Genomic DNA, 13,597 nt, shown 5'->3' with positions numbered 1-13,597 from the left:
TAGGTTCAATTAACATTCATTGACTTTGTCTCTGTCAACGCCTCTGTTTTTAGCAAAAGAATTGAAATATCTACTTCACACAAAAAAAATGCTTAAGCGAATTTAGCTAAGAGCCACGGAACGTTGAAAAATTCAATTTATGTTTCTTAGATAAGCATACAGCTACGTAAAGCATTTCCTAGTAAGAGTCAGTAGTGGATTATTTCGCTGTTTGAGTGAAGGCCATTTCAGTTCCTGGATGAACCGTTTTTTTCCGTCTCGGTGCCCGGCGTGGCCTCCCTGGGCACTGTCAGCAGAAAGGGGGTTGGGTAGGGGCTGAAGACCTGTTCCCCCCTCCTAGTCAACATCCCTTTACATCTCTTGTCACTTCAGCTCTAGTTTTGGGCAAGTTTCCTGAGTGAGAATTAAGTAGCCTTAACAAAACCTGTGACAGCAGGAAGAGAAGAGCCTTGACTGCTGGGGTCAAGTGGGTAGGATGCGAGTGGGCTCACCTCTCTCTGGGGCTGGTTACTGAAAAGGGTCGCTTTACCCAACCACGACCCTCTCTCCTAACTACTGTCTCTACTAACATCACACGCCCTGTGAAAGCCATCAACACCCCAGGTCTGGGCTGGAGGTGGTTAGCCGAGAACCAGTGAGAATCCGCCTAAGTACTGTCAGTTGCCGCGTCATTCTTCCCAGAAATCTGTTGCATATTCAGTTAATAATATCTCTTTCCCTAGAGGATGAGCCCAGGAGAAGGAGCTTCAGTAACCAAAGGGGCAGGATGGAAATTCCTCCTGAGTTTTAGATTTTGGAGGCCACCTCCTAAGGCAGAGTGAACTGAGACCTCAGGGTGCCTCTAATAATCATTGCAATGTCGGTCAAATTCTGAATCCTCAGTGAGTGAATCAACACCAAGGCATGTTGACATCAACTCCTCTCAAAATGAGCTGCACGGGAGGCACGCGTACATACGTCAGTGGGAAGTTTGGGTGGGCTTACAATTAGACCTGATCTTTCACACTGAGTGAAGGTATTCCTGGCCGAGCTGGAGAAAATGCAGTCTGTTCTGGCAAGATGTGCGAGCCCTGGAGAGAGGCCGCCCCCTGACAAACACAAGTGAAGGGAGAGCTCTCTTGCTTCCTGCTTGCTGTCCCGGTCTGAGCCCTCCTCTGCCGGGCCCTGTGCGGCCAGCACCCGGGCTTCCTGCGGCTGTGAGCCAGACCAGGCGGAGCGCAGGAAGAGGTTACATCACGTGTCACGGGTGTCTGTCCCCTTCTACGTCCCCTCAAAGCAGCACAGAACTTCCTCGAGGTTCCTACACTTCCAAGGTCACAACAATCTCTCTGGATTAAAGCAACACTAGCTCAAACCCAGGGAACCAGCAGCCAGGCCAGGGCCCCAGTGCAGATTCAGAACGCCTGGGACTCGCCTGGTGGAGGTGGCTGGGACCCCTGCCTTTACAGAACTTGGGTTGTACATTAACTAGAATAGCAGAAAAGGTCTCCTATTTCTTTGTGTTATATCATTCAGCTAAGAAACAGTGAATATTTTCTGTTATTTAAAAAAAAAATCCTGCCATCCTCCTGTCTAATACTATTTCTTTCCTCCAAAAGGCAACCACATTCTCAGATTCCAGAACCACATTCTCAATTCCTCCAACTGAACCAGACATTCAGATGGTTTTGATATTTTCCACAGCTTACATTTTGGCTGCCTGCTGTTTAATTTTCCCAAAGACCTAAAAATGGTTGGCGGATCGGAATGAATACATAGACTTCAGTAGGAAGTCCCCAAACCCTCTTGCCTTTATTTTCTAGACATACAAGTTTTAAACATAGTCTTGCATACAGGTAGTCACAGAGAGTTCTATAAAATAGTGCTAGAACTGTCCATTTGTTTCCTGGATCCCCCAGCGTCTCTAAGTTGAAGGTCAGACCGCCCCTAGGAGAGACCCTGAGAATGCACTAATTCCGTCATGACTCGCATGGGTCTATGAATGAAGCATTCCTTCTCTTGTTCGGGGGAGACTTGATTTTCCTGCAAAATGCTCTTGGTGACATTTCCATAACCTCATGATTACTACTTGGTTTTCTGCAGTGTCTTCAGATTCAGACCCTCCTGTATGGACCGCAGGACAAGAGGACTCTGGCCACCCAGCAGACCATCGACGTCCTGTCCAGGTGAGTTGGCCTCCCCTCACGCTGCCCTTTGACGTCAGAATCTCAGAGGGAGCCGGTTCTCTAAGGGTCTGTGGCACTTCCCACGGAGAGTTTCACTAACTGATTTCCCCTAACTCATACACTAGGCCAGACCAGTTCCTTTGAAAACCCAGCTGGAAAATATCTCCTTGCCAGATACTAGGAAGAAATTAGCTCTTGAATAATGTCCGAAACACACGCTGGGATTCATTCTCCTGCAGGTCATCTCACCTGCTGGAGGGCGAGGGCATAGAGCCCAGCTCGGCCTGCTGGGGCCTGGCCTCAGTCCTCCCATGCCTCCCAGGCGGAGATTGCGAGCCCCCTGACTTCACCGTGAAGGCGGGCCTACGGCTGTCTCAGCCCCGGAGCAGAGGCCCGCCTCGCCGGGCCTGTGGGCTGACGGCCGAGTCCTCGCTGGGGAAGGCCCGCGGGCGGGTGCGGTGGCAGGGCCACCATCTCGGAGCCTGCCCTGTGGGCCCCAGCTCTTTAGCAGCTGAGGGTTGATGTGTCAGCTCAGCGAGAATGGTCCCCGAGAAATCAGAAAGTGGGAGAGAAAGCCTCGAGTTTTGTGCTCCTGTACCACGATTCCCCTCCCATTTACATCCCTCCTGAGGCACCTTCATGAACGTACCTTGGCAACTGCTAGGCTCGTCTTCCCAGCAGCCGAGGTCCGAGGGGCGCCCACTCACCCCACCCTCTGCTTGTTTGCAGGGCCCCCGAGGTGGCCGTGAAGCCCAGGCAGGCCCCAAAAGCCAAGCCGGCCTTCTGCACCAGTGGGCCGCAGCCCACCATGCTGGGGAAGGCCAGGCCCGGCGCAGCCGACTGAGACCCCCCCCGACTCGCCCCCAGAAAGCTGGGCAGGCCTGGGTGCCGGGGTTTCGGGTGCTGTATCAGTCTGTCCAACTAGAGGATGGAACAGCCACCGCACAGATTTTCAAGGCTGACTCTGCTCCAAACGCAACAGCGAGACCGTGCCCCTCCCGTGGACCCCATTCTGGCCATGGGTGCCCTTCAGGGTGACCTGGTGCTTCTATCAGACATTTTTCTTTTTACCACTTTCGTGGTTTTTCCTGACAGTAAGAATTTTCACCCATCAGCACTATTGTGGCCGAAAAGCTTCTCTTCAAAAGTTCAAAACTTCCTGTGCAGGAGGCTAGACCCAACACCTGGTATTATATATTTATTTCTATATATTATGTAGCCCCTCAGGCAGGTCTGGAGTTAGATTTGGAGCAATAAAGTCCTGGAAAAAGCTCCTTCTTCTAGGAAGTTAACAGGGATTGAGAAGAAAATGCTAATAAAGGGAAACCGCTGGGAGTGCTGGGGTCAGTATGTGCTTTTAAAATGAAGCCTGTGTCAGAGCCCCGCAGAGCCCCACAGAGCCCCGCAGAGCCCCGCAGAGCCCCACAAGGGGCACAGAGGATCCCCCTCACTCGTGTCACTCACTCACTGAATCTGGTGGAGCACCCAGGATGTACCAGGCATGTGCTAAGAACTGGGGACACAACAATAAACAAGGCACAGTATCCCCATCCTCTGAGAACTTGCTGTTGAATGCAGACGCTAGTCACTAAACACATGATGGTGGAGCTGGTGGAGACAACAGAGGGAAAGAACCAGGTACGATGGGGCAGGTGATGAACAGACCTGACTTTGCCTAGAGGTCAGAGGAGGCCGGTGCAGGGAGTGGCGAGAGATGAGCAGGAGGAAGGCTGACTCCCTGCTGCTGCCTCCTGTGGCCTCCACTCCAGGCAGAAACATGGCTGCTGCTCTGAAGCTTTTTTTTTTTTTTTTTTTGAATTGGCACAGCCCTTGGCCCCCTGCTCTCCCAGCTGTGTTCTGGGTTCAGCATGTAGCGGGGAGGGTGGGGTGGAGTGAGCGCTCATGTCCACAGTGGTCTTCAGTCCCCTGGGGGAGAGGCCATCAGCATTCAAGTACAGAAGACCAGAGTGGCATGTCTGAGCACCTGTGCCCATGCAGTCAGCGATGAGATCCAGGGCTGGAAGGAGGGGGGTGAGCACACACAGGGTGGGGTGGGGGTGGGAGCAGTTTCTTCTCCCCACCTCATCCCATGGCCTGTGGCCCAGGAGGGCTGCAGGCTGGTGTGAAGATGGCTCCTTTCCGCTCCAACACCCAGTAGGAACACCAAAACCACTCTGGCTCCATTTGTGCTGGGCGCCACCTTGACAACTGATGGAAATAAACCAAAAAGTTTCGTGACAGGGTGGGGAAGGGCTGGGTCCCTAGTCCTCCTTAACAGTGTGACAGCTGACCACACAGGCCACTCCTGCTGGTACTCAAACATCCCAGACAGGTCTGTGGGATGAAGGCAGCATTCAAAGGTGTCAGACCGGGTCACTACTCACCAAGTGACTATCTGGTTGAAGACACGGGTTTTGACGTGGGTGGTAGAATAAATGTTTTAAATACATACCACACTCGAGCCTGCCAGGGGCTTTCTATGTACCTTCAAAGTTCCTATGCTGAAGCCCTAAACCCCAAGTGTTTAAGGTGGGGCCTCTGGGAGGTAATTAGTACATGAGGGTGAAGTCCCACGAACGGGATTAGTGCCCGTATAAGAAGAGACACAAGAGAAACAATCTCTTTCCACCATGTGCGGGCACAGCACGAAGGCAGCCGTCTGCAAGCCAGGGAGCGTGCCCCCACCAGGAACGAACCCACCAACACCTTGATCTTGGACTTCCAGCCTCCAGAACTGCAAGAAATAAACGTCCACTGTTTAAGCGTCCCAGCCCATGGCATTCTGTTGTAGCAGCCTGCGCAGACCAAGAGAGTCCATGCTGGGTTTTTGAAAAAAAACAAAATGTGATTTGTGATGTTACTTCTCCCTTTTCTGTATCTTGTAGGATAACACCTTGACAGCACAGAAACTAGAACACTTTTTAAAAAAAATTTAGCCCCTACCCTGGGAAAGAATGGATTTAGGAATGTCCCACCGAAAGTCTCCCATCTATTAAATGTGTTAACTTCAAAATGAAAGGAAGACTCAAGCTGTTCACGTTTTTTTGTTGTTGTTTTTGTTTTTGGTAAAAGGCTACAAACAGGTAAGGGTATTGACTCCTTTGTCTCAAACTAGTGCAATTTTTTCAAGCTCCTAAGGAACAGCCATGATGAACCATTCCATCCAGTCTGCACCGAAGGTTAGTAGTGAACCATCTTGGTGTGCTCAGGACTGTTCTGGTTTTAGCAATGGGAAGTCCCATGTCTCAGGAGACCCCTCCACTCAAGGCAAAACAGGATGGTTGGTCACCCCATTGCCACCAGCCTTCCAGACTGTCGTGATGACATTCTTACCACAAACCGTGCAGTCTGAATTTGAATACAAGCCAGTTGGGTTTACACTCTGCCCTGCTTTCTAGTTCTGTGCTAATAATATCAAGTCCTGATTCAAATGAGGAATCAAAGAACTTGAACTTTTCACTTCTATGCCCCCCAGTGATTCTGTGCCATAATAAAAATGTGCACGTACACACACAGATGCTTTCATTAGGATTTAAATAGAAACCACAAAAACATCTACTGGAAAACATTCATTCTCTTTAGGAACAAGTGGAGTGTTTTTTTTTTTTTTCTTAGAGTTTTATTTTTACACATTCATATGACATTTCCCTTTGTAGGGAACAGGAGGTTAGCAAGATCAGCTCTTTAGATGATTCCATTCTAAATATACATTTTAAAACAAACAATATCAAAACAACCAGCGGGAAGGTGAAAAACAGTCCATTAGTACCATCTCGTCTACACAGCAATAAACGTGAGAAGACTGGCTGTGTCCTCACCCTGTCCCACCAAGCTGACTATGTTGTCTCCGGAGTGACTGGTTTTAAAGGAACCGGAGCCATGGGGTGACTGTCACAGGGCACCCTGCTCTGGGGGATCCAGGGACTGAGTAACATGGCAGCTCATGACTCGGTACTGGTACTCCTGGCAGGATGCTTCTGAAGATACGAGTTCCAACACAGACATAAAAGTTAAGATCTAAGATATTTATTTTCCAAAGGAGGTGAGCCGTGAAATAAACAACCTATTCACATTAGCACTCGTTAAGTGACATTAAATGAAGCCCACTTAGACACACATAACGGACTCCTCTCCGTCATCAGTCTTGTCATCAAAACAGTAGGCTGTCACCTTGACCAAATTCTCACCAATAAATCACTTATACAAATACCATTCACCACCTACCACTAACATAAAATCAGCTCACCTTTCTATTAGAAACGAGAAGTCTTTGTTGGCAAAGCCGTCACCTCTGTACCAACTTGTCACAATCACCAGCGAGTTCATTTGGCAGGTAACAAAGGTTCCCGCTCGCAGTTCAGATCAACTTTCTTTCTCTACCCTGCTTCACGGTGTTTTTAAAATAGATCATCCTGAAAGCTGTGCTGCATTTAACCTCCACGTTCGATTAGGAAAACGCACTCTCCCTAAACTACCCGCTGTCACCACTCCTGGCCGCTGAGGAGATACGCATCTTGGGGGAGGCGTGAGGGCCATCGTGTGAAACGCAGAGGGAAGACCCTCAAATTCCATACCTCCCCCCGACCCGCCGCGCCGCCCAGCATCATAACCTACCTGAGGACAGCACCCCTCGATCGTTACCCCTCAGTGCCCTAGCCAGGCAGTTCTACAACACTGTGTTAGAGGAAGTATGGTTTAGACAACATGTGAAAGGAACTCGTCTGGGTTAGAATAACACTGTGCTGCTATAAGTACTATTTTTATGTGATGCTACACCTTTAAAGATGGAAGCTTTAAAAACAATACCCTTGTGTCCAACAGAGCCACTCATTGTCCTATCATAGACTCAGTGGTGCGTGTCTGCAGGTCCACACTCTGCAGCCCAGGAGAGGAGGTCCTCTGCCCTCCCCCGGGGCCCTCCCTGGGGGCTTCAGGGCTGGGGGGCAGGAGGGGCACCCAGTTCCCTCCCCAAAACATCTTATTCTATTTAACGTATTATTTGTGTTCCTGGACAAAACACCCCAACTCTAATGACTTCTGTCAAAAGTGTAAAAACCTTCGTGATGCTGGTTGCCTTGTTTCATCTCTTGACTCTTCAAGCTCAGAAAGGCCTCCATCCCATCTTCCTGGGCTTCCAACCTGACTGTGCGTGAGCGTCCCTCGAGTCCAGCCGTGGTCTGAGCATCAACGTCCTTCTTACTGTCTTCAGGGTCTGCCTCCCATCAGTACAACTGCCTGTTTCGATGCTAAGGGCTAAGGTGCAGGAAAGCTCAAATATACTCTGACGAGAGCTGGCTACTCTAAAGGTTATAATGAAGAAAACTATTTATTTAGACTGTGCACTACTTAATGACCTAGTTCCATAAAAAACTGGTACTGTAAGCGATTCTCCATAATGACCACCTCCTGGCCCCTTCCGGACCCACTATAGGTTTCCAAGAGCCCGTGTAAACACAGCAAGTGTGCTGACTGGAAACCCTGTGCTAGGCTGGAGCTATCCTCTCCATAAATAAAATACTATATGTACTTTTTAAAGTTCTGCACGTAGAAAGCAATTCACTCAAGTCTTAAAATGAATTTAACTCTGTGACAAGTAACTTTTTCCTAAAGATGAAATCACTTAGATTTTTTTTCTTTAATCTGCTTATTTCCTATAATTTCTTTTTGAAGACTTCAGACAGAGAAAAATGTGTTCATTTTTCCCTTAAGATGTTAGTTAACTATTTCATATTGGCACATGCAAAAAAAATTTACTCTTATATATTTAATGTATATTTTACTTTAATCTCGTTAGTTACCATGTAGGCATCTTACCTAGATAGTTAAATATAGTTTCAAACAGAATGCGAGGCATTTCTGTGACCAGGTGCAAAAGGGGTAGAAATCGTCTCTAGGAGTAGAAAGAAGACTCCAGAGAAAGGAACTTTTAAGACTAAAAAGATTAAAAAAAATTTTTTTTGTCAAAGTCCCAACTCAATAAAATTCCAACACCTTTTAAGGCATGAATTAGTTTGAAAACTTTACAGATTATAAAGCAAATTGACATTGCCTGGAGCACTCTTTGAAGAAAGTAAAAACGGGGAGGTTTTAATAAAGAGTGAACCTCCTTCCCTCAAAAGAAGTAAAGGCCTTTGTGTGTTGGTTGCTACCAAGTAAGACAGCATGTAAAACACAGCATCTGTTCATCAGAACCAGTGTCCCTCATTCTCCTCGTCCTGACTGTCTAGATACAGGAGGGCAACCTTCTTTTCATCCGAAATCACAGACCTCTGGTCTACCATCCTCTGTAGCTGCACCGTCTTATCAAACTCAGCCTGCTCCTTGCCCTTTTCCCCAGGGGCCTGGTGTCTGTCCCCAGCAGAGCCCTGAAAGCTCGCGCCGGCTGCCAGGTCATTCCTACTGCCAGCATCTCTCCAAGTACCACGGTCAGACTCGCTATGAGCTTCTGCTTCCGTCCCTTGGGGGAAGAGGACCGTGGCCTCTTGTGTCCAGCGGGGGGTCGCCTCTACATTACTCACGTCCATCTGAAAGGTAAATGAGGTTTCTTTGGGCCCCAGTGCAACGTGCCTTACTGTTCTGCTGCCATCTGCCACCTCGCCTAGCTCAGGGGAGTCTCCCGAGCCAGCAAGGGCAAATGCTGTGGAGACGGGTCCGTGGAAGACAATGTGCTCAGAGGTTTGGGTTTCTGTGGGGCCCAGCTGAATGTGCCTAAAGGACCTGCTCATGCCCGATGTCACTTCCACCCCAGACGTGTCTCCCACGCTGGTCTCCTGAGGAGACCCAGCCCCTTGGAAGGTGCTCCTTTCAGTCATCAGGATTTTCCTCCCCACGGTGTAACTGCGGGTGGCCTGGCTCACATCCGCCCCGCCCTCGCTGTGGGCACTGCTTTCTGAGTCACTAAATTCCCAGGGCGGGGGAACTATCTGCTCGGTGGTTTGGTGCCTCTGAGACCCGACTCTGACATGCATGGTGGATGTGCCACTCCCTGTCCACGCTTCAGTGTCCACAGAAGCTTCTCTGACCTCCAACTCCACCTGCTCTGAAAGGGGGGCTGTGAGCTGGATTTGCTCACTGAACCCCTCTCTAGGGCCTAACTGAAGGTGCGTTACAGAGGTCTGGGTACCCGCTGACTCTTCTGTTTGAAAATGATCACCAGCCTTCCCTGTCCCAGAAATGGGGGCCTGAAAAATTATCTCCCTCTTAGCATGAAACTGTTTGGAGTTAAATGAGCTGTGCCTCCCCGATCTGTCGGCGTCAGTGGAAAGCTCTGACGGGCCAGGCTCTTCTGCATCCTCTGCCTCGGGACAGGCAGGGACAGGCCCCTGGAAGACGACTTCTGTGGACACTTGACTTTGATCGGGACCCAAAGGAAAGTGCCTCGCAGACCAGCTGGCTCCCGCCGAGCTCGCTGCCCGACTCAGGTCGCTTTCCCCACTTACCTCCACCACTTGTGCAGTGGGTCCTTCGGGTGAGACTTGCTCAGTCCTCCAAATTCCAGGGGGCGCTATTTTAACGTGCCTTACAGACTGAGTGACGTCCTCTAGCACCTGTGACTGGGCAAAGCCCCTTGGGCTGGTGACTTCCACGGTGGCCGACACCGGGCCCTGGGAAGCGACCTGCTCTGGGCCAGGAGAGGCGGGGCCGGCGTGGGCATCCTCACCAGAGGGGCTGTACAGCTCCCGGGTGGCCCAGCGCTTGAAGCGGAAGCCGGCAGCCGGGGCCTCCGCTCCGGCCTCCTCGTCTGGGCTCCCAGGTGCCGGGCTGTGCCGCTTGGCCAAGCTGTCCCGTACCACCGCCTCCACCGCCTTCTCTATCTCACCCGCCTCATCCTTGCTCAGCTCCTCCAGGTCTAACTGGTCGGCATCGACAGTCTGCAAGAGGTTGACTTCGGCAACTAAGGTCACAGACCCACCACCTGCGGTCTGGACTTTCTTTACGTCCACTGAAACGCCCTCGGGCCCGCCCTGGTCCTCTCTGGTCAGGGCAGACAGCTCCTCCTTCATGCGCTCCGGGAGGCTTTCTTCCAGCTGCTCGATGACCTCCACCAGCTGGTGTCTGGGCTCCTTGAAGCCTTCCTTAATGGATGTGTGGAATTCCTGTGGTATCTTAATTTCCTTTTCAATGACTATGGGTTCGGTATGAAATTCACCACTCCTAGTCTGCTCTTTCCAGTGAGTAGAACCCAGGTCCCCCTCCAGAAATGGTTCTGGAACATCCGGTGGCTTCACAACCTTCTCTCCCAGCGCTTCGTCCTTATTGCCTCTTCTCCAAGACCCCGGTACAATTTCATCCTGCCAGGAGTACCTGATGGTGGATTCCTCTTCAATGTGGATCTGCCCATACACGGAGCCTTCGTCTCCATCGCGCCCCGCGGGCTGTTCATCCGGGGTCGACACGAAATAACTCTGCTCTCCCTCTGAGTCACCTGCCTCCATCACTTCTTCAACGTGAGTTATGTCCTCTTGGGGCGGCCGAGCCTTTTTATGTCGACTCCCTGAGAACGTGACATCTGCTTCTTCATAACCTTCCTCCTCCTCAACAAGCCCCTTGGAGCCCGGAGACGCATCTTCCACCTCCTCCACCTGGAATGGGGTAGAAAACTCAGCCGCCTTCTCGCCCCCGACATAGCTCATGGGCTCTTCAATGATCTCCACGTTGACGACCTTCGCCCTCCCCTCTCTCCCTTTCAGCCCGAGATTGATTATATCTCCGATCACCCGCTCAGCTGACTTCCCTTTCAGCCCCACCTCCTTAGTACCCTGGTTTAAGAGGTAGTCCAGGCCCGTTTCATCCAAAACATCAACCTCCTCAGTCAGTTTCGACTCCACGACTATCTCAGTCTTTGTTTTTCCGTCTCCGGGGAGCTCTTGCCGGTCCACGTAAGTGACTTTTGTGTCTGGAAAAGCACTGGCTGATGCTTCTGTCTCGGGGGAGTGGGTGAACTGCTTCAGGATACTGGACACGATGTTTTCGGCTATGGTCTCGGTCATGGAGTCGCCTTTCAGAGAGCCTGTGGTGTCGCTGGTGCTCAGCCTGAACCCAGCCTCCCTTGTTTCCACCCGTCTACCTGTCCCTTCACCAGCGTCCTTCTGCAGGGGCACCTGGGGACCTTGCGGGGCCACCTCCGGGCTGCCGCCCGGGGAGGCTTCCAGACTGATCGGTATCTCTCCCTCCCTCACACTTTTCTCCTTCAGTGACTCCTTCTCTTTGGCCCTTTCCCTCATTTGCTGGCTTTCTCGCTTTCTGGCTTCTTTATCTAACTTTGTCAGTTCTTCCCACCTTAGGTTTCTTTCCTCTGAAGCCTTCTCTTTGGAATCAAACATTTTCTCTTCTCGCTTTGTTTGGATGGTTCCCGGTCTGCCTCTCTCCTGCCCCCTCGTGGCTTCAGCTTCTGTTTCCTTTCCCAAAAAGACGGTCCTCTCATTCGACCAAGTGCTTTTGGAAGCCCCTGCCGTCACGTGGTCCCAGCGCTCCTGGTAGGGCTTTCGGGCAAGAGGGGACTCTCTGGCTGAGCTGGCGGGGGCATCCTTTGTCCCTTCGGTTCTCACTTGAGCTTCAGTATTTCTTAAAAGATCAGGGGTTGGAGAGAAAGTTCTGAGGTTGCTTTGACGGCTGGCAGTTTTTTCATAGGCGTTTTCCAGGCGAGTGGTTGTAAAGGAGGCGGCTCCGGAGCTCAGGAGGCCTCTTCTGGAAGCGCTTCCCACGGCCTTCGGAGATCCCGGCCGAGCCAGCAGGTCAGAACGCGGTGCCACACTGTGATGGAAGGTCGTGGAGGGTGCCTTCTGCCTTGGAAACAGATTTCTCTCGTTTTCCCTCTGTAACACTGAGGTGCTGTATTGATAGGGAGTTTTTCTGAATTCTGTAGAAATTGAACAGTTCATTAGAACGATACTTATCATTACCTGTTTTCATCTTAAAAGCATCACCACAGGTCCAGTCCCGTCCCATCATGATAAATACCTACTATGACCACAGAAGGGTCATCATGAGATTGTTTCAACCTCTGAATTATTTTTTTCCAATAGTTAAAAAAAAAATCCCATGACAAATTAAAGCAGGACAAAGCTTCCACACAACACTTTCCTCCAGTTACTGATCTTAAAATATCCATCTTAAATATATCAAACATGTGGCTGTAAAGCACAGCGCATGTGCCAGAGAGGTTAGGGGTGCTAGTTTTTGTGGCAGAAATTTCAAAACATGATGATCATTTGGAGTCATTCATTTCCACTCTGCTGCGGTAACTTTATTCTACTTATTCCAGCAGAGAAGAGCTTCGTAATTACTACAAAGGACATAATTACTAAACACTAAATGGCATTACCCTTCCACCCTTTACAATGCTCTTATTCGTCCTTGATTTCCATGGTGAGCCAACAAATATTGAAGAACGTAACTTTTTAAACTTTCTGATTTCTTCTATTTCTATACTTTTTTTAAAAAAAAAACCCAAACTTCTCATTTGAGAAGTTGCCAACACAGGAAGACAATCACCAACACTACAATTTGTTTTAATGTCATGGTCCACGGGGCTTCCTGCTTTGCTCTGGACCATGCACAGAGAGAGCTACCCGTGGGAGTGTCCAAAACCTCCTGGGTACCAGCTCTTAGGGGTGGCAGCTCGTGGAAGGAATGCAGCCAGGAGCACCAGCTGCCCTCTTCCCCAGCGACACCCGTCCTGCTGAGCTGGGCAGAGCCTTCTCACCCCTGGGTCTCCCCTCGTGGCAGCCAACCACGTGTTCCCAACACACCACGATTTTGAATACAGCAACCCCCACGGAGCCTGCGACTATGCGGAGGAGGGTGTACAAGGAACACACCACGTGCAGTGTGACCTGCCCTGGCTCGGCCAGAAAGCCCTATGGAAGTTATTTTTGTTTTTGTTTTTTTAAGTTATCTTACAGGTTCTTTGGGACTTTCTAATGACCACTCTAATGTCAGTTCTGCAGCCACAGAAGTACGAGTTTGTTCTGCAGCTTTTGGCCTGAATGGAGGCCGACCCTGAGCTGCCCCCGCCAACCTAGGGTGGTGAGAACTGTGTGATCCTTCCCACCTGTGCCCTGGTGGGGTCTCGAGTTCCAGGCTGCTGACTGCCTGCCACACAGAGTAATACCTCCCCAGGCTTGTGTTAAGACTGTAGGTCTTTGGTCTGTAAAGGGTGTTTCCTCCAAAGGGTGTGACGAACAAGTCCCTGTCCACCTTCTCACCCTTCACACCCCCCAGGTCTCGTCCCATCAGCCCTTCCCTTCCTCATCACGTGGGACAGGACGCACCCCCCAAACACTGGCTAGATGAACAAATGAGCTTATCAAGCCCTTTCCCACAATCTCATTTGCAGTATTATTTAAACTATGGCCAATTAAATAAAATCTATTTGGTACTTAAGAGAGGGATGAACGATGGTTATCTAAAAATTCATATCTACCAAGACT

General features: G+C 50.3%; 2 protein-coding genes across 6 annotated transcripts in view; one reads left to right on the top strand and one right to left on the bottom strand.

The window, feature by feature from the left end:
* Positions 1-5,178, top strand: part of TTC23 (tetratricopeptide repeat domain 23) — an 83,322-nt gene extending 78,144 nt beyond the window's left edge. For all 3 annotated transcript variants that reach the window (XM_032469397.1, XM_006181669.3, XM_014556696.2), the window contains exons 10-11: positions 2,083-2,165; positions 2,895-5,178. In XM_032469397.1, the coding sequence (XP_032325288.1) occupies positions 2,083-2,165; positions 2,895-3,009 (198 nt within the window). In that variant the 3' untranslated portion in view covers positions 3,010-5,178. The remainder of the gene's footprint in view (positions 1-2,082; positions 2,166-2,894) is intronic.
* Positions 1-13,597, bottom strand: part of SYNM (synemin) — a 37,111-nt gene that overhangs the window by 8,329 nt on the left and 15,185 nt on the right. The window contains exons 4-5 of one of the 3 annotated variants that reach the window (XM_032469395.1): positions 9,605-12,024; positions 5,683-8,689 (exon numbers count right to left, since the gene is read on the bottom strand). In XM_032469395.1, coding sequence (XP_032325286.1) covers positions 8,351-8,689; positions 9,605-12,024 — 2,759 coding nt within the window. In that variant the 3' untranslated portion in view covers positions 5,683-8,350. Of the gene's footprint in view, positions 1-5,682; positions 12,025-13,597 lie in introns of those variants that run through there. The other 2 variants (XM_032469396.1, XM_032469394.1) reach the window with 2 other exon arrangements.

This window comes from Camelus ferus, chromosome 27, assembly GCF_009834535.1.
Source record: "Camelus ferus isolate YT-003-E chromosome 27, BCGSAC_Cfer_1.0, whole genome shotgun sequence".
In the NCBI taxonomy this organism is placed as follows: domain Eukaryota; kingdom Metazoa; phylum Chordata; class Mammalia; order Artiodactyla; family Camelidae; genus Camelus; species Camelus ferus.
The sequence above is the reverse complement of the archived record's forward strand: the minus strand, read 5'-3'. Positions and strand labels throughout refer to the sequence as shown.